A 19,536-nucleotide genomic window follows, 5' to 3' on the forward strand; every position below is an offset into this window, starting at 1 on the left:
CTCGTAATTTCCTGACGGTTATTAAAAGTTGCTAAATCTTCTTGGGGGTGGAGGCCATGGGGGAAGGAAAGCTTCTAGTTTTTTTTTTTTTTTTAAGAGGGGGAGGGAATTAGGCATGCCTTTCAGGTCAGGGACGTTTAATACCAGGCCGAATCAGGCTTCTCTGCAGCGGAGAAATGACTCAGCCATGGGTCACTCCATCCAACCATTTCAATTGCTTTGTAGAAGACCAAGAGAGCCATTTTGGGGTAGCCATGAAGGCACCAGGCTGGAAAATGGGAGGTTTGGGAATTCTAGTCCTGCCTTGGGCATGAAGTCAGCTGGGACATCTTGTGCCAGCCACCTCCTCTCAGCCCTAGAAATGTCCAAGGGAGGAGGGAAGAAGGGAGAGGGAGGAAAGGAAGGGAAGGGAGGAGAAAGGGAGAGCAGAAGGAAGGGGGAGGGAGGGAGGAATGAATCAGGGAGAAAGGAAGGAAGGAGGGATGGAAGAAGGGAGGAATGGAGAGACAAAGGAAGAGGGAGGGAGGATGGAAGGAGGAAGGGGAAGGAAAGAGGGAGGCATGAATCAGAGAGGAAGGGAGGGAGGGAGAGAGGGAAAGAGGAAAGGAGGAGGGAGAGAGGAATGAATCAGAGTGGAAGGAAGGAAGGAAGGAAGGAAGGAAGGAAGGAAGGAAGGAAGGAAGGAAGGAAGGAAGGAAGGAAGAAGAGAGGGGGAAGAATCAGGGAGGAAGGGAAGAGGAAGGAAGAAAAGAAGGAATGAATCAGGGAGGAAGGGAGGAAGGAGGGACAGAAGGAGAGAGGGAGGAGAGACGGAAGGAGGGAGGGAGGAGGGAGGGGGGAGGGAGGAAGGAAGGGAGGAAAGAGGGAGGTATGAATCAGAGAAAGGAAGGAAGGAAAGAAGGAAGGAAGGAGGGAGGGAGGAATCGGGGAGGAAGTGAGGAAGGAAGGAGGAATAAATCAGGGAGAAAGGAAGGAAGGAGGGATGGAGGAAGGGAGAGATGAAGGAAGGAAGGAAGGAGGGAGGGGAGGGAGGGAGGGGGAAGGAAAGAGGAAGGCATGAATTAGAGAGGAAGGGGGAGGGAGGGAGAGAGGGAAAGAGGAAAGGAGGAAGGAGAGAGGGGGAAATCAAGGAGGAAGGGAGAGAGGAATGAATCAGAGTGGAAGGAAGGAAGGAAGGAAGGAAGGAAGAAGAAGAGAGGGGAGGAATCAGGGAGGAAGGGAAGAGGAAGGAAGGAGGAATGAATCAGGGAGGAAGGGAGGAAGGGGGACAGAAGGAGAGAGAGAGGGAGAGACGAGGGAGGGAGGAGGGAGGGAGGAAGGAAGGAAGGAAGGAAAGAGTGAGGTATGAATCAGAGAAAGGAAGGAAGGAAAGGGAGGGAGGGAGGAGGAATCAGGGAGGAAGGAAGGAATGAGGAGGGAGGGAGGAAGAGAAAGGAAGGGAGAGAGGAAGGAAGGAAGGAGGGAGGAATCAGGGAGGAATGAGAGACAGGAAGGAAGGAAGGAGGGAGAGAGGAAGGAAAGAGGAAGGGATAGAGGAAGGAAGGAAGGAGGGAGGAATCAGGGAGGAAGGAAGGACGGAATGAGGGAGGGAGAGAGGAAGGAAGGAGGGAGGGAGGAAGGAAGGAATGAGGGAGGGAGGGAGGGAGGGAGGAAGGGATAGAGGAAGGAAGGAAGGAGGGAGGGAGGGAGGAATCCAGGGAGGAAGGAAGGAAGGAATGAGGGAGGGAGAGAGGAAGGAGGGAGGGAGGAAGGGAAAGAGGAAGGGATAGAGGAAGGAAGGAAGGAGGGAGGGAGGAATCAGGGAGGAAGGAAGGAAGGAAGGAAAAGGAGGATAGAGGAAGGAAGGAGGGAGGGAGGAATCAGGGAGGAAGGAAGGAAGGAGGGAGGGAGGGAGGAATCAGGGAGGAAGGAAGGAAGGAGGGAGGGAAAGAGGAAGGGATAGAGGAAGGAAGGAAGGGGAGGGAGGAAGGGAGAGAGGAAGGAAGGAAGGAAGGAGCACAGAGAAGCTTCCCACAGAGATGGCTTACCTGGATGTTGTGACTGCGGTTGGATTGGCAACGGTCGTAAGCGTAGAGCAGAGAAGCTGAGAGGAGAAGCTGAGACGCCTCAGAACCCCAGATTCACACACAAAGACCCCCACCCACCCACCCACCCAATTTCCCTCAGACTTCATCCAACAGCCAGAAAACGCACCATCAGAATAGAGGTGGACCTTAAGAGGTCTTCTAGTCTAACCCACCCCCCACCCTCCCCGCTGCTGAGGCAGGAGACCCTATGCCATTCCAGACCTCCGGCTGCCCGGTCTCTTCTTCAAAGCCTCCCTCCCGTGATGGAGCACCTCCCCACAACCTCTGGTGGCAGGCAGTTCCACCAGCTAACTTGCCCTCAAGTGCCGAGGAAGTTTCTGCTTCCTTCCAGACGGACCCTCTGTTGGTTTATCCCGCCTTTTGCCTAAATCCTTGCCTAACGTTTTGTGCCCAGGTGGACGAATACGACGTGCCCTGCGAGAAGGACCTGGGACCCATCGTCCTCATCCGCCTTCACAAGGAGCCCTACCTCTTCTTCCCCAAGGACAACTGGTTCTGCAGCTACGTCAGCGTGAAGACGCCTGTGGGGGAGACCTACCACTTCCCCTCCTATCAGTGGCTGGAGGGCTACTGCACCCTGACTCTGCGCGAAGGGACAGGTGGGGCCGCTTTTCACTCTCCTCCCCCCCCCCACACACACATACATACACACCTGGGAGGGAGGGGAGAAGGCAGGTGAGCCAGCCCCAGACCCACCTGGGTGGGTGGGTGGGGTCTCTCTGCAGAGGAGTCTTCAAGATACGGCAGAACATGGCATGGTATAGGGGTTAAGAAGTTGCTCGTTGCAACACCAGGAGACGGGGAGTTCTAGTCCTGCCTTGGGAGGAAAGCCAGCTGGCGATTCGGGGCCAGGCGACAGTGAGTTCTAGTTCTGCCTTAGTTATGAAAGCCGGCTGGATGACTTTGGGCGATCACCAGGAGACAGGGGAGTTCTAGTCCTGCCTTAAGGAGGAAAGCCAGCTGGACGATTTGGGACCAGGCGACAGTGAGTTCTAGATCTGCCTTAGCTATGAAAGCCGGCTGGATGACTTTGGGCCGATCACCAGGAGACAGGGAGTTCTAGTCCCCCTTGGGCATGAAAGCCAGCTGGGTGACTTTGGGCCAATCACCAGGCGACAGTGAGTTCTAGTTCTGCCTTAGTTATGAAAGCGGCTGGATGACTTTGGGCGATCACCAGGAGGCGGGGAGTTCTAGTCCTGCCTTAAGGAGAAAGCCAGCTGGGCGATTCGGGGACCAGGCGACAGTGAGTTCTAGTTCTGCCTTAGCTTTGAAAGCCGGCTGGATGACTTTGGGCCGATCATCAGGAGACGGGGAGTTCTAGTCCTGCCTTAAGAGGAAAGCCAGCTGGGTGATTCGGGACCAGGCGACAGTGAGTTCTGCCTTAGCTATGAAACCTGACTAGGAAAATTTGGGCCGATCACCAGGAGACTGTGAGTTCTAATCCCACCTCCAGCATGAAAGCCTGCTAGGCGACTTTGGGCCAGTCCCTCTCTCTCTCAGCCCAACCCACCTCACAGGGTTGTTGTTATGGGGGGAAAATAGGAGGAGCAAAGAGTATTTCGATGAAGGCACCCAGGTGCGTGGTGTTGCAATAACCATCCGCCCCAGCGCTCTTGCTGGCTGGGGATTAGCTATATCCGGGTGCCAAGCTGGATATGCGTGGGATTGAAGGATCCAGGATTTAGCCTTAACTTGCGAGAAAGAGTGCCTCTGAGCATACTAAGAGTCTCCAGAGCATCAACAACCGCCCTGGTGCATTAGGGAAGGCTGGGCCCACGGGAATGATGGTACTTCGAGTTTTGCAGAGGCTGTGACCCCCATGGTGACACCCGGCCCGAACCGGCCTTTCTCCTTTCCTGCAGCCAAAACAGTCCAAGACGATGTGGGGAATCCTGCCATGTTGGATCACCGCATGAAAGAGCTGGCCAAGCGGCAGGAGAGCTATGGGTGAGTGAAGCAGCCCCCCCCTCCCCATTCTCTCTGGTACCCACTAGGACCACCCACCACCACCAAAAAAAGCTGCCACCCTGAGCCCCAGAAGTCAAAAGAGCCAGGAAGTGGGAGTCGAAGGGAAGGAGAAACCGTCACTGGCTTGAGCTGCTAGGTTTCTACAGGCAGGGAGCGGGTGCTTTGCCATTCCATTTCCCCCTTTTGAGGCTGAATTGGGGTGGGGAGGACCCCAAACCCACCTCTCCTCCCCCTGGAAGAACGGAGGTTGTGATCTTTACTCAAGGGTGAGCGGACAGAATGCAGTCTGTGTGTGTGCATGTGTGCGCGTGCATTGGTTGAACTGTATCTGTGGGTTTGTGTGGGTCAGTGTGTGTGCATGTTTATGTGTCTGTATCTGTGGGTCTGTGGGTTTTTTGTGTGGGTCAGTATGTGCGTTTGTGTGTGTCTGTATCTGTGTATTTTTTGTGTGGGTCAGTATGTGCGTTTGTGTGTGTCTGTATCTGTATCTGTATGTTTGTAGTTTGTGTGGGTTTGTCTGTGTGTGTTTGTGTGTATCTGGGTCTGTACGCATGTTTGTGTGTCTGTGTGACTTTATTGTGGGTCTGTGTCTGTGTGTCTGTGAGTTTCTTTGGGTCAGTATGTGCGTTTGTGTGTTTGAAGTTTGTATGGGCATGTTTGTGTGTATTTGGGTCTGTATGCATGTTTGTGTGTGTGAATCTGTGGGTGTGGGTGTTTTTGTGTGGGTCTGTTTGTGTGTCTATATCTGTGTTCGTGGGTTTGTGTGGGTTTGTGTGTGCAAGTTTGTGCATCTGTATCTGTATTTGTATGCAGGTTTGTGTGTCTGTGTGTGTGTGTGTTTATGTGGGTCCATGTGTGTTTGTGTGTCTGTGTTTTTGTGTGTGCTTATTTCTATGTGTTGATGTGTTAATGCTTCTCTGCCTGTGTGTTTATGTGCCTGTGTCCCTGTGTATTTCTGCATGTATCTGTTTATCTGTGTGGCTCTGTGTGCTTGGGCTTGTGTGTGTGTGTGTGTGCAGTACAAAGGGGAATGCTGAACTCACAACTGCAGCTGAGCACTCAAAGCTGCCATTAACACAGAAAGATGTGCAGAATTGTGCATTTCCGTCTCCAACCTGACGCCCACCCACCCCTGAGGTCCTTTTGGACTTCAACTCCCATATTTTCCATGCACCAACAACCTTGCAAGGGTGGGATTCTACCGGTTCGGACTGGTTCAATAGAGCTGGTTGTTATGATTTTGCACAGTTCGGTAGAACTGGTAAATCGTTCCCCTGGCTGGCCCCGCCCCTCTCTTCCTGCCCCTCCCCTCGCCACCCAGTCAGTCCTTATTGTGCATGTGCGACATCGCTGATTGCATTCTCCACCACCCACCCCGCCCAGTCACTCCTTATGGTATTTCTTTCCCCCTCCTGATGATCAGCTGTTCCGACGATCAGCAGTTCCAATAATCAGATGTTCTGATTATCAGCTGTTCCAACAATCAGCTGTTCTGATGATCAGCTGTTCCAACAATCAGCCGTTCCGATGATCAGCTGTTGCAATAATCAGCGGTTCCGACGATCAGCTGTTCCAACAACCAACTGTTCCAACAATCAGCTGTTCTGATGATCAGCTGTTCCAACAATCAGCTGTTCTGATGATCAGCTGTTCCAACAATCAGCTGTTCTGATGATCAGCTGTTCCAACAATCAGCTGTCAGCTGTTCTGGCGATCAGCTGTTCCAACAATCAGCTGTTCCAACAATCAGCTGTTCTGATGATCAGCTGTTCCAACAATCAGCTGTTCTGATTATCAGCTGTTCCAACAATCAGCTGTTCTGATTATCAGCTGTTCCAACAATCAGCTGTTCTGACGATCAGCTGTTCCAACAATCAGCTGTTCCAACAATCAGCTGTTCTGATGATCAGCTGTTCCAACAATCAGCTGTTCTGATGATCAGCTGTTCTGATGATCAACTGTTCCAACAATCAGCTGTTCTGATGATCAGCTGTTCCAACAATCAACTGTTCCAACAATCAGCTGTTCTGATGATCAGCTGTTCCAACAATCAGCTGTTCCAACAATCAGCTGTTCTGGTGATCAGCTGTTCCAACAATCAGCTGTTCTGATGATCAGCTGTTCCAACAATCAGCTGTTCTGATGATCAGCTGTTCCAACAATCAGCTGTTCCAATAATCAGCTGTTCCGGTGATCAGCTGTTCCAACAATCAGCTGTGCTGTGATCTCCTTTGCTGTCTTACTGCTTCACCCAGGAGGTTTCCCTGAGGCCTAGGAGGCAAAAGGAGGGGGTGCATGGCCATGCCCATCTAGCCACGCCCATCTAGCCATGCCCATCACATGCCCATCTAGCCATGCCCACAGAACCAGTAGTAAAAAATATTTGCACCCCATACCTGCCTGTTGTATCAGGTAGCCAGGAGTTCCCTAGTCTCTTTTGTGTGTGTCTGTGTCTGTGTGTATGTTTTATGTTTTGGTTGTGAGTGTGTCTGATTTAAAAAAAAATCTTTGGGGCTGGATTTTTCTCACCACAGCTGGAAGAAGTACGCTCCGGGCTGGCCAAGATGCATCGATGCTCACACCATCGACGACCTGCATTCAAATTCAAAGTATACGCTCAGCAAAACGGCTGTCTTTGCCGTGCGCACCCTCAAGTCGTGAGTAATGGATGTGGTGGCTCAGGATCTGGAGCAGAGCAGATTAAGAGAGCGGGAAGGGACCTTGGAGGTTGTCTAGACCAACCCTCTGCTTGAGCAGGGCAGCCAATAGCATTTCAGACAAAGGGCCATCCAGTTTTGTCTGAAAAACTCCAATAACAGAGGTCCCAGTAGTGGCAAGCTGTTCCACGGATTAATTGTTCTAGAAATTCAGCATTCTAGGTCTCTCTCTCCCTCTCCTAGTAAAACAGAGAGGATAGCATAGGTTAGAAACGCAGCTTGGGAGATGTACCTTGAGGGCATCCAATCTCACCCTCCACCAAGGGCATGGGTTCAAAGCCAAGATCCCAAAGGAAATTTTTCACCACCTTTGAGGACATTTGCCATTGAAACGAAACAAGAATAATGTACGGTTACAATTCCAAAGGCGGCTAGCGCAGTCAGGTTCAGCCTTAGCAACTTGGAAGTTGTGTGGAGTTCGACTCCCACAATCCCCCCTGCCAGTTTCCCTGTTCTTGTCCTTCCTCGCAGGGAGATTGAACTGAGACTGAAGGGCTTCTCTGACCTCGTGGAATCGTGGGAGAGCCTGGATGATCTGCGCAAAATCTTTTGGTTTCACAAAACTCCCGTCACAGGTGGGTCTCCCTTTCGCCAAGTGATCCAAAAACAGACAGCAGAGATGATAGGGGAGAGAGAAAGAGAGAGGGGGAGGGGAGGGGAGGGGAGAGGGGAGAGGGGAGGGAGAGAGAGAGTGGGGGGATTGACAGACAGACAGACAGATATAGATGATATATAGATAAATATGATGGATGGATGGATGGATGGATGGATGGATGGATGGATGGATGGATGGATGGATGGGCGGACACACAGACAGACAGACAGATATAGAATATATAGAGATTATGATGGATGGATGGATGGATAGATAGATAGATAGATAGATAGATAGATAGATAGATAGATAGATAGATAGATAGATAGATGCATAGATGGATGCAGAGATAGATAGATAGATAGATAGATAGATAGATAGATAGATAGATAGATAGATAGGTAGAGTAGGTAGATAGGTAGATAGCTAGGATAGATAGATAGATAGATAGATAGATAGATAGATAGATAGATAGATAGATAGATAGATACATAAATGTTAGATAGATAGATAGATAGATAGATAGATAGATAGATGCATAGATGGATCCAGAGATAGATAGATAGATAGATAGATAGATAGATAGATAGATAGATAGATAGATAGATAGATAGATAGATAGATAGATAGATAGATAGATAGATGGATGCAGAGATAGATAGATAGATAGATAGATAGATAGATAGATAGATAGATAGATAGATAGATAGATAGATAGATAGATAGATAGATAGATAGATAGATAGAGATGGATAGATAGATAGATAGATAGATAGATAGATAGATAGATAGATGATGAATGGATAGATGGATAGATGGATGGATAGATAGATAGATGATAGATAGATAGATAGATAGATAGATAGATAGATAGATAGATAGATAGATAGAAGAGATAGATAGATGCATAGATAGATAGATGATAGATAGATAAGTAGATACATGATAGATAGATAGATAGATAGATAGATAGATAGATAGAGATAGATAGATAGATAGATAGATAGATAGATAGATAGATAGAGCGGATGATAAATAGCTATAAACAAGAGAGACACAAATGGCTTTCCTCCTTTCTATAGTCTCAATATTTATTTAGCTTTCTTGGATTATTCCTGGAGATTAGAAAAGAAAGAAAGGAAGAGAATTGCTTTTCCTCTCCTGTTTCCTCCACTCCACCTATAATTTTATGCATTTCCAACGTGCTTTCTATTTTTCTCCTTTTTTCCTAAGTCCCCAAACACCCAAACATTGTCCTTTATTATTTTTTCCCTCTCTCTCTCACTAGAAATGCATTGCTTGTTCATGTGCCTTGTGGCTGCCTGGTCTTTCCTTGCTTCCAACCGTAAGACGGGCAGGATAGAACTTTGACAAATAAATACAATCAATTATTTTTTAAGGAAAATATAAAAAGGATGGTTGGATATGTTTATTTCCCTTGGATATTAAAAGAATATTGAGCACCCCCGGCCAATTGCAAGACACGTTGGATTAACCTCTCTCTTGCAATACAGCTAGTTCTTCATTGATCCCCCCCCATGGAACCCCAAAACCTATTTCTTAAGTGAGATGTTTCTTAACGTTATGACCTTTCTGGCCAATGTCATGAAGTGAATCATCGAGGTTGTTAAGCAAGCGGCACCATCGTTAAGTGAATCTGGCTTCCCCGCCATCTTTGCTCGTCGGATGACAACCGTCGTCAATACCATGCCAGTCCTCCAAATTAAGATGTGTGCTTATCTCGAGGGACTGTTTGAGATTCATCACCAGCTGGGAATGAAAATAATTCGCAGCATTGCAATAAAACAAGACTTGTTTTTAAAATAAGCGTGTGCATAATTACGGTCTTGGAAGCCTTGGTCAGAACAAGGGGCAGGATAGTTGGGGCCTTTCGCTGAACCAGTAATTAAAAATGATAAAATTAGCAACCAGTTACGTACGAACCATGGCGAACCGGTAGCAGCCCATTCCCTGATCCTGTCCTACCCTTCCCTTTCCCTCTCTTTCCTTCTCAAATGCCTCCATATTTAGCTGTGGCAAGGAGGCCCTCACATCCTTCTCTAAGAAGCCTTTCTATAAATCCAGAATACGTCATGGATCATTGGATGGACGATGATTTCTTTGGGTACCAGTTCCTCAATGGAGTCAACCCTGTCCTGCTCCGCAAATGCACGAGATCCCTCCAAATCTCCCGTGACGGAAGAGATGGTGGCTGGAAGCTTGGGGAAATCCACCCTGGAAGAAGAACTGAAGGTAACTTAGGTGGTCCCATCGGATGGGTGGGAGGAGGTGGACCATTTGTGGATTTGGGGGACCATCCAAGGACCAATAAAAGGAGAATATTTGTAGCTCGGGGTGCCTAACTTCCAAGGAGATCTCATAAGAATCTGAGTTTAACAGATAACAGATGAACAGAGTTGGGAAGGAACCATGGAGGTCAACTAGTCCAACCCCCACCCCCACCCCACCCAAGTAGGAGACCCTACACCATTTCTGACAAATGGCAGTCCAATCTCTTCTTGAAAGCCTCCAGGGATGAAGCTCCCACAACTTCTGAGGGCAACCTCTATTCCATCGGTTGATGGTTCTCACTGTCAGAAAATTTCCTCCTTATTTCCAGGCTGAATCTCTCCTTGCTCAGTTTCCATCCATTGTTCTTTGTCTGGCCTTCGGGTGTCTTGGAAAATAGCTTGACCCCCTTCCTCCTCTCTGGGGTAGCCCCTCAAACATTGGAAGACTGCTGTCATGTCTCCCCTGGTCCTTCTCTTCCCTAGACTAGCCAAGCCCAGTTCCTGCAACCGTTCATTGTATGTTTTAGCCTCCAGTCCCCTCATCATCCTGGTTGCTCTTCTCTGCACTTTTTCTAGAGTCTCAACATCTTTTTTATAATGTGGTGACCAAAACTGGATGCAGGACTCTAGGTGTGGCCTTACTAAGGCTTTATAGCAGGGGTCTTCAAACTTGACAGATTTAAGACTTGTGGACTTCAAATCCCAGAATCCTCCTCCAGTCATGTTAGCTGAGGGATTCTGGGAATTGAAGTCCACACGTTTTAAACTTGCCAAGTTTGAAGACCCTTGCTTTACAGAGTGGTGTTAGTACCTCTCTTGATCTGGATTGCATCCCTCTGTTAATGCAACTTATGATTGTTTGAGTTGGAGGATGCTAAATCAGAATAGAATTCAGATTGAGGAAATGGGGCCCTCGTGGTAGAACCCAAAATACATTTTTCCATGCTATTCCCTCCTTTTCTAAAATGGGAACAACACTGGATGGGCCTCCCCTGATGGTTGCCAAAGAGAAGAAGAGTGAATTTCCCAACCGGGAAATCTGGATTTTCCAGAATTGCAGACCTATGCTGAGTTCACACCCATCTTCCTTCATCTCCTTCTCTCCTACCCCAGAAGGGGAACCTCTTCATCGCTGACTACAAGATCCTAGAGGACATCCCAACCACCAAACTGAACGGGAAGCACCAGTATCTCGCAGCCCCAATTTGCCTGTTGTATCTCAACTCGGAGCAACAGATGATGCCGATAGCTATCCAGGTGACAGTGTTGATCAGTGGTTCTCAATCTTGGTCCGTCAAAGATGGGTGGAGTTATAGTGGACTTCAGGTCCCAGAATTCCATGCTTAAGATAGGTGGACTTCAACTCCTAGTATTCCATGTTTAAGATAGGTGGACTTCAAGTCCCAGAATTCCATGGCTCAAATAGGTGGAATTCAACTCCCAAAATTGCATGTTTAGGGTTGTGGACTTGAAGTCCCAGAATTCCATGTTTATGATAGGTGGACTTCAAGTCCCAGAATTCCATGTTTATGATAGGTGGACTTCAACTCCCAGAATTCCATGTTTATGATAGGTGGACTTCAACTCCCAGAATTCCATGTTTATGATAGGTGGACTTCAAGTCCCAGAATTCCATGTTTATGATAGGTGGACTTCAAGTCCCAGAATTCCATGTTTATGATAGGTGGACTTCAACTCCCAGAATTCCATGTTTATGATAGATGGACTTCAACTCCCAGAATTCCATGTTTAAGGTTGGTGAATTCAACTCCCAGAATCCCAGGTTTCAGATAGGTGGACTTCAAGTCCCAGAATGCCATGTTTAAGGTTGGTGGACTTCAACTCCCAGAATTCCATGTTTATGATAGGTGGACTTCAAGTCCCAGAATTCCAGGTTTAAGATTGGTGGACTTCAATGCCAGAATTCCAGGTTTCAGATAAGTGGACTTCAACTCCCAGAATTCCATGTTTCAGATAAGTGGACTTCAACTCCCAGAATTCCAGGTTTCAGATAAGTGGACTTCAACTCCCAGAATTCCAGGTTTCAAATAAGTGGACTTCAACTCCCAGAATTCCAGGTTTCAGATAGGTGGACTTCAAGTCCCAGAATTCCAGGTTTAACGTTGGTGGACTTCAATGCCAGAATGCCATGTTTAAGGTTGGTGGACTTCAACTCCCAGAATTCCATGTTTATGATAGGTGGACTTCAAGTCCCAGAATTCCAGGTTTAAGGTTGGTGGACTTCAATGCCAGAATTCCAGGTTTCAGATAGGTGGACTTCAACTCCCAGAATTCCATGTTTAAGTGGACTTCAACTCCTAGAATTCTAGGTTTCAGATAAGTGGACTTCAACTCCCAGAATTCTATGCTTAAGGACTGTGGGGTCCTGGGTGCTGTCTGAGCTTGGTTGTTTTTCTTGCAGGCATTTCATGACCAAACTAGGGAACATCATCAGTACTAGGAGTGATTGGGGTTTGAGAGGAGGAGCAGGAGAAGGAGGAGAGGGAGGGGGAGGACGCTGATGATTGTGGGGTCCTTGGTGCTCTCTCAGCTTGATCGTTTTCTTGCAGACGTTTCATGACCCAACTAGGGAACATTATCAGTGCTTGAAGGAGATGGAGTTTGGGAAGGGGAGGAGGAGGAGCAGGAGGAGAAAATGATGGTCCCTAATCTTGGTGCATTTCTTAGAGATGTTTCATAACCCAACTACATCAGTGCTAGAAGGGTGTGGGGTTTGCTCTCTCTTTATAGACAATTGGAAACAAGTTGGGTCCACACAGAGCTATTGAATGAGGCTGAATGTGCTGAAATCCGCTTTCTCCTTCCTCTTCCCAGCTGAGCCAGACCCATAGCATGGAAAGCCCCATCTTCTTGCCCACAGACCGTAAGTGGGACTGGACTTTAGCCAAGGTCTGGGTGCGAATGGCCAACTTCCACGTCCACGAGGTCATTACCCACCTCTTGGAAGCCCATTTTCACTGCGAGGTCTACGCCATGGCTACCCTTCGGCAGCTTCCCATGTGTCACCCTATTTACAAGGTAATGGTCTTGAGAATGGGTGGGTGGGGGAGGCTCCCAGCATGGGCTGGGCCTTGTGCACCTGTTGGGGGTGGCGGGTTCCCAGAGATAATCTGGAGGGAGCTAAAAAAATAATTTTAGAGGCCACCTTGGTTCTGCTTCTGAAGATGGGTTTGTTGCCTTCAAAACCAACTTTGGGAAGTTGACTATGGAGACTTTGAAAAGTCAAGGTTGATCTTATAAACTTCTTTGGAGCCTATTACATCACTGTTTTTTAAACTTGGCCCCTTTAAGATGAGGGAACTTCAACTCCCAGTATTCCCCAAATTATATTCCATGGTGAAGTCTAACCAGTATCCCTCCCTCCCTTCTTTTCTCTTTTTCTCTTTCTCCCTTCTTCCCATCCTCTCCCTCCCTCCTTCTTCATTTTCCCTTCCATCCTCCCTTCTCTGTTTCTCCTTCCTTCCCTCCCTCCCTCCCTCCCTCCCTTCCTTCTTTTCTATTTTCCCCTCTCTCCCTTCCTCCCATCCTCTCCCTCCCTCCCTTCCTTCTTCATTTTCCCTCCCATCCTCCCTTCTGTTTCTCCTTCCTTCCTTCTTTCTTTCTTTCCTTCCTTCCCTCCCTTCCTCCTTTCTTTTCTATTTTCCTCCCATCCTCTCTCTCCTCCCTCCCTTTCTTCTTCTCCATTTTCCCTCCCATCTTCCCTTCTCTTTTTCTCCTCCCTCCCTCCCTTATTTTCTATTTTTCTTCCTCCCTCCCTCCCTCCCTCTATTCTATCTCATTCCTTCCTTCCTTATTTTCAATTTCTTCCCCCTTCCTCTTTTCTATCTCCCTCCCTCCCTTATTTTCTATTTTCCTTCCTTCCTTCCTTCCATTCTCCCTTCTGTCTCTCCTTCCTTCCTTCCTTCTTCCTTTCTCTTTCTTTCACTCTCCTCCCTCCCTTCCTTTTTCTATCTCATTCCTTCCTTCCCTATTTTCAATTGCTTCCCTCCCTTCCTCTTTTCTATCTTTTCCCCCTCCCTCCCTTATTTTCTATTTTCCTTCTTTCCTCCCATCCTCCCTTCTATCTGTCTCTCTTTCTTTTTTTCCTTCCTTCCTTCCTTCTTCCTTTCTCTTTCTTTCTCTCTCTCTCTCCTCCCTCCCTCCCTTCCTCTTTTCTATTTCTCCTCCCTCCCTCCCCTCCCCTTTCCTTTCCTTCCATCCTTTTTTCTTCATTTCAGCTCCTGATACCCCATACCCGTTACACTCTCCATATTAATACGCTTGCTCGTACCAATCTCATCCAGCCTGGTGGAGTCTTTGATAAGGTAAGAAATCTTCCAAATGGGGAGACATTTTGACAACAGAAAGGCTGGCCTTCTAATTCTACCTCAAGAGTTCAGACTTCACACACGCAACTTCTAGAGCCTGCCAACCAATCCACTTTGCTTTTACCGAGTCTTATTTTTCGTCAGTTTGAAATATAATTCCTGTGCATGTCTAACATTCATCACTCTGCCTTTGTTTTGAATAGCTCCGTGTTTCTCTATACGGTCCTTCAAACCAGCGTTTCTTAGCTTAAGACGTGGGGACTTCAACTCCCAGAATGCCTCAGCTGGCTAGGGAATTCTGGGAGTTGAAGTCCACACGTCTTATGGCTTATCTTGAGACACGCTGGCCTGAATGAGAGAAATGTAAAAATACGACTCTATTCGACTCTACTAAAAGCGGTTGGCGATGTAGAAGCAGTCGAAGATCTGGACATTCCAATGCAGAGACCTCCAAACTTGGCAACATTGTGAACTTCAACTCCCAGGATTCCCCAGCTGGCTGAGGAATTCTGGGAGTTGAAGTCCACACGTCTTAAAAGCTGCCAAGTTTTTGAGACCCCCGTTCTAACAGATCAGAAATGTAGGCGATGAGAAACGCAGATGGTTTAGAAGAAAGACCTCAATGAGGGTATAGAACAGAGGTTGTCCATGCCCCACGGGGAGAGGGGCAATTTGATTTTTAATGGGGGCAATTAAAAATGAGTTATTGACTGAATTTTTGAAAGCCTGCTAACTGTTCTTATATATTTGTGATGAAACAGCTGTGTTTCATTCACCTATTCCCCTAACACCAAGGCCATAGTAAAGAAGGCTCAAGCAGCGGCTGCACTTCCTGTGGGTTCTCAGGAAGAACAATCTGGAAAAGAAGCTGTTGCTGGCTTTCTATAAAGCCTCTGTAGAGAGCACTCTGACGTACTGTCTGGGTGTGTGGTATGCAGGCTCCAAGGTTGAGGACAGGAAAACGGTACAGAGGGTGATAAACACAGCTCAAAAGATCATTGGTTGCCCTCTGCCCTCCCTGGAAGACTTAGCCAGGTCCCGTTGCCAAAGCAGAATCAAGGCCATCATAGAAGACCCCTCACACCCTGGCAATTATCTTTTTGACCTGCTGCCGTCTGGACGGCGTTTTAGGTCAATAAAATCCCACACCACTAGACTAACAAATAGTTTCTTTCCCTGGGCCATCCAAACCCCAAATAAACACAAAGTCACTACCTCATTAAGATGTGGAAAGATAACATATTATAGTACAACCCATCTCTTGTGTATTATACTCGGCTAAGCGTTACAGTCAGTGTTGGATGTATATTTTGTGTATATTCATAGATATTGTACTCTCAAATTGCAAATGGAGACGTGGGTACTCTATTTTTCTTATCTTCATTTCTCAGGCCTTGTTTTACTTTTCCTCTCAGAGCACCAAGTTCCTCAGTTACTTCTACTGTCTTTCGTTCTTTGGAACCTTGTTTAAACTACTCACGTGGAGGAACCTTTTTAGGCAGTAGAGTAGAGTGCGCTTTTTGAATAGTAAGAATTATATGTCACGGGGGGTGGGAGGGGGCATCAGGATTGTAGAGATGCTTAGATGGGGCGTGGCCCCCCCCAAAAAAGGTTGGGGAACCACTGGTCTAGAAGGATGAATTGGAAACCAAACCAGCAATCACTGGTCACAGGTTCTCCTCCCTCTTTTTCCATGGATGAGTTCCTTGGGCTTCTTTCGCTAGTGTTGAAGTATCCCATCTCATGGGAAGACCTGGGAGGACAGTCCCAAGCAGGGGTGGGATTCTATCGGTTTGGACCAGTCTGGGTGAACCAGCGGTTAAATTTTCATCGGGTTTGCCAAACCAGCATTCGACTGGCTGGCCCTGCCCAATTTGCCCCACCCCTCCCAGGAATCTCCACGCAGCCCATTTTCGATGGAGGTAAAACAGGGTCCCTGCAGAGGGAAAAATGGGCCTTCCGGAAGTCTGAAAACAGGCCCTTTTCTGGCTTCCAGAGGGCCTCCGGAGCCCGGGGGAGGCCATTTTCGCCCTCCCAGAAGCCTGAGGGAAGCCTCCGGATTCTGGGGAAGATGAAAAACAGCCCTCTCGGAAGTTCCGGTAGGCCACGCCCATCATAGCCACGCCCACCCAGCAAACGGACAGTGAACCAGCAGTCCCTGGGATTTTTGAATCCCACCTCCCAAGTCAGCTGGCCCCACTGATACCAGCCGATGGGTCCACCTCAGTTTCTCCTGGAAGAGAATTCGCTTTTCGTGGCAGTTGTGTTGACCTCAGTTTTTCCTTTCTCCAGGCCACAGCTACAGGCCGGGATGGCATGTTGAAGCTGCTAGCCAAAGGGGTAGAAGTCTCCAACTACACCTCCCTCTGCCTCCCCGATGACCTTGAAGAAAGGGGCGTCTCCTCCTTGCCCAACTTCTACTACCGGGATGATGGGTTGAAGATCTGGGCCGCCATTGGGAAGTGAGTGAGCTTCGTGTAGTTGTGCTTTGGTGGGCTCCATCTTCAGGAGGACCATCTAGGAGTGGGCTGCTGCCTCCAGAGCCTTTGGAGTCTGGAAGCAGCGAGGCAGAGGACCCAGGGGAGCCTGTTCCCAGTGCGCATGTGCGCAGAGCTGCTGGAAGGCAAGAGCAGCTGAGACCAAAGGGGCGACTCGGGAGTAAGGCTGGGAGGTGAATGCCCTTCCCATAAGGGATAAAGGACAGGCCAAGATGATGGAACCTTTGCAGGAAGCAAAGTCGTTCGTTCTGTTCGAATTAATCCTTGAAGCTCTGTGTGGACTTTGTTCTTCGGTTGGGTTTTTTTAATAATTCATTTGTCAGTCTAGTTGTTGGCAGCAATTCAAAGGAGAGAAAGGTGGGTGTTTATCTCGAGGGACTGTTTGGGACATTACCAGCTGGGAATGAAAATAATTCCCAGCATTGAAATAAAACAAGAGTTGTTTTAACTAAGCGGGTGCTTAATTATGGTCTCAGGAAGCCTTAGTCAGAGCAGCTGAAAAGTAAGCTCTAACTACAGGTGGTCCTCAATTTAGGTCCAAAGTTGAATCCAAAATTCCCATTGCTAAGTGTTGTGGCTCACTGGTGGCTGGCAGAGCTGGCAGCAGAGTCAGACAGTAGCGAGGAGGTTTGGGAGGAACCCAGGCCAGTCTTGGAGGCTGAGGATGGCTCGGATGAGGGCTCTGCATCGGAGGCAGAGATGGGGCCGGGGCAGGCTGGCAGTTATCAGCTGCCTTTGGGCTCGGACAGCAGTGAGGCGGGGGAGCTTCTGGAACCGGTTCCCAGCCTGCGCATGTGCAGAGCTGCCAAAGGGAAGGCACAATTAAGAACTCAGAGTCGACATTGGAGTAAGGCCACAGGTGGATGATGAATGGCCCCTCCCATAAGGATTAAAAAAGGAGCAAAAGGGGGGGGGGGCTTTTGAAGGAAACAATTCATCTGTTTGTTCATTCCAGCCTCGTGAAGATTTGTCTGTGTAACCTAGAAACTCTGTGCTCAGCCCCTCCTTGTCAGCACTGAGTGTGGAAATATTTACCAGGCAGCTTTCCAAGATAGATAAGGTCTGACCCCGGGACACTGCAACTGTCATAAGTACATGCCAGTGGCCAAGCCTCCGAATTGCGATCACGTGACCCTAGGGAATGCGGCAACGGTTGCTAAGGGTGAACAGCGGTCACGAGTCCATTCTTTCAGTGCCGTCGTAACTTTGAACGGGTCACTAAATGAATAATTGTAAATCGAGGACCGTCTAGAAGACCCTGTGATCAGGTGAAACCCACTCAACCCTCTTTGACTCTCCAAATCTAAAGCCAGAGATTCTAAAATAGTGTTTTTTCAAGACTAGGTTTTTATTTTTCCAAACTTGGCCACTTTAAGGTGAGTGGCCTTTAATTCCCCCCATGCTGGCTGGGGGGATTCTGGGAACTGAACTCCACATATAACAGATTAACAGAGTTGGAAGGGATCTTGTAGGTCATCTAGTCCAACCCCCCACCCAAGCGGGAGACCCTACACCATTTCTGGCAGATGGGCAGTCCAGTCTCTTCTTGAAAGCCTCCAGGGATGAAGCTCCCACAACTTCTGAAGGCAAAAGCTGTTGCGTGGGTTGATTGTTCTCACTGTCAGAAAGTTTCTCTTTATTTCCAGGTTGAATCTTAAAGTATCCAAGTTTGAAACACACTGACCTAAGATATTTTAGTACAAAGGGACATAGCTTTTTCCTAAGATCAATTCCTAATTACCTGTCTTGCTTACTTTGTTCTGTCAATTTCCACTCTCAAACAAAATCTCTCCAAACAAATGTAATTGTCGCCCACAATCTTACCCTCGAGTCAAATTTGGAACCCTGAAAACAAAAGGAGCTAACCTGATGAACAAGTACACAGGATAAACACATAATAACATGGTAGGAAGGGACCTTGGAGGACTTCTAGTCCAACCCTCTCCTCGGGCAGGAAACCCTATTGTATGCCAGACAAATGGTTGTCCAATCTCTTCTTAAAAACTTCCAGTGTTGGAGCATCGACAACTTCTGGATGCAAGTTGTTCCCTGTTTAACTGTTTTAACTGTCAGGAAATTTCTCCTTAGTTCCAAGTTGCTCCTCTCCTGGATTAGTTTCCATCCATTGCTTCCAGAGAAAGAGAGACAGCGAGAGAGAGAGAGACAAAGACAGACAGACACAGATGCAGACACAGACAGACACAGAGAGAAAGACACAGACAGACAGACACAGAGAGAGAGAGAGAGACAGAGAGAGAGAGAGAGAGACAAAGACAGAAAGACAGACACAGACACACAGAGAGAGAGACACAGAGAGAAAGAGACAGAGAGAAAGACAGAGACAGGCAGAAAGAGAGAGAGAGACACACACACAGAGACAGACAGACACACACAGAAAGAGAGACAAAGAAAGAGACAGAGACAGAAAGACAGAGACAGAAAGAGAGAGAGACAGACACACACAGAGAGACAGACACACACAGAAAGAGAGACAAAGAAAGAGACAGAGACAGAAAGACAGAGACAGAAAGAGAGAGAGACAGACACACACAGAGAGACAGACACAGAGAGAAAGAGACAAAGAGAGAGACAGAGACAGACAGATAGACAGACAGACACAGAGAGAGAGAGAGACATAGAGAGAAAGAGACAGACAGACACACACAGAAAGAGAGACAAAGACAGAGAGACAGAGACAGACAGGCAGGCAGGCAGGCAGGCAGAGACAAAGAGATGACAGACAGACAGATATAGATGGATTAGATAGATGATAGATACAGTAGACAGACAGACTGACTGACTGACTGATTTATGTTTTAGTTTATCCTGTGTGCATTGTTTAGCTGTGGGTGGAAAAATCCAAACGTTTGTAACAGCATGAAGTTTCCCGGCTGCAAAGCCCTCATTCCCCTGAGCAAGTCCCCACCCGGAGGTGTGTCAAAATCGTGCAATGTCCTCCCATCCCCTTTACAACCGGGGTGCTTGTGCACCTCCCAACCTCAGTTCTATGGTGGTGGTGGGGTGGAGGGAAGCAGTGAGTTAAATCACAGGA

General features: G+C 47.9%; 1 protein-coding gene across 1 annotated transcript in view; it reads left to right on the plus strand.

Moving 5' to 3' along the window:
- Positions 1–19,536, plus strand: part of LOC113426537 (hydroperoxide isomerase ALOXE3-like) — a 30,495-nt gene that overhangs the window by 2,168 nt on the left and 8,791 nt on the right. The window contains 10 exon segments of the mRNA XM_026688907.2: positions 2,482–2,686; positions 3,950–4,034; positions 6,590–6,712; positions 7,244–7,347; positions 9,453–9,543; positions 9,545–9,620; positions 10,772–10,915; positions 12,494–12,697; positions 13,897–13,983; positions 16,279–16,448. Coding sequence (XP_026544692.2) covers positions 2,482–2,686; positions 3,950–4,034; positions 6,590–6,712; positions 7,244–7,347; positions 9,453–9,543; positions 9,545–9,620; positions 10,772–10,915; positions 12,494–12,697; positions 13,897–13,983; positions 16,279–16,448 — 1,289 coding nt within the window.

This window comes from Notechis scutatus, chromosome Z (assembly GCF_049901735.1).
Source record: "Notechis scutatus isolate UNSWTSFEM ecotype Mainland chromosome Z, rNotScu1.2, whole genome shotgun sequence".
NCBI classification, from domain to species: Eukaryota; Metazoa; Chordata; class Lepidosauria; order Squamata; family Elapidae; genus Notechis; species Notechis scutatus.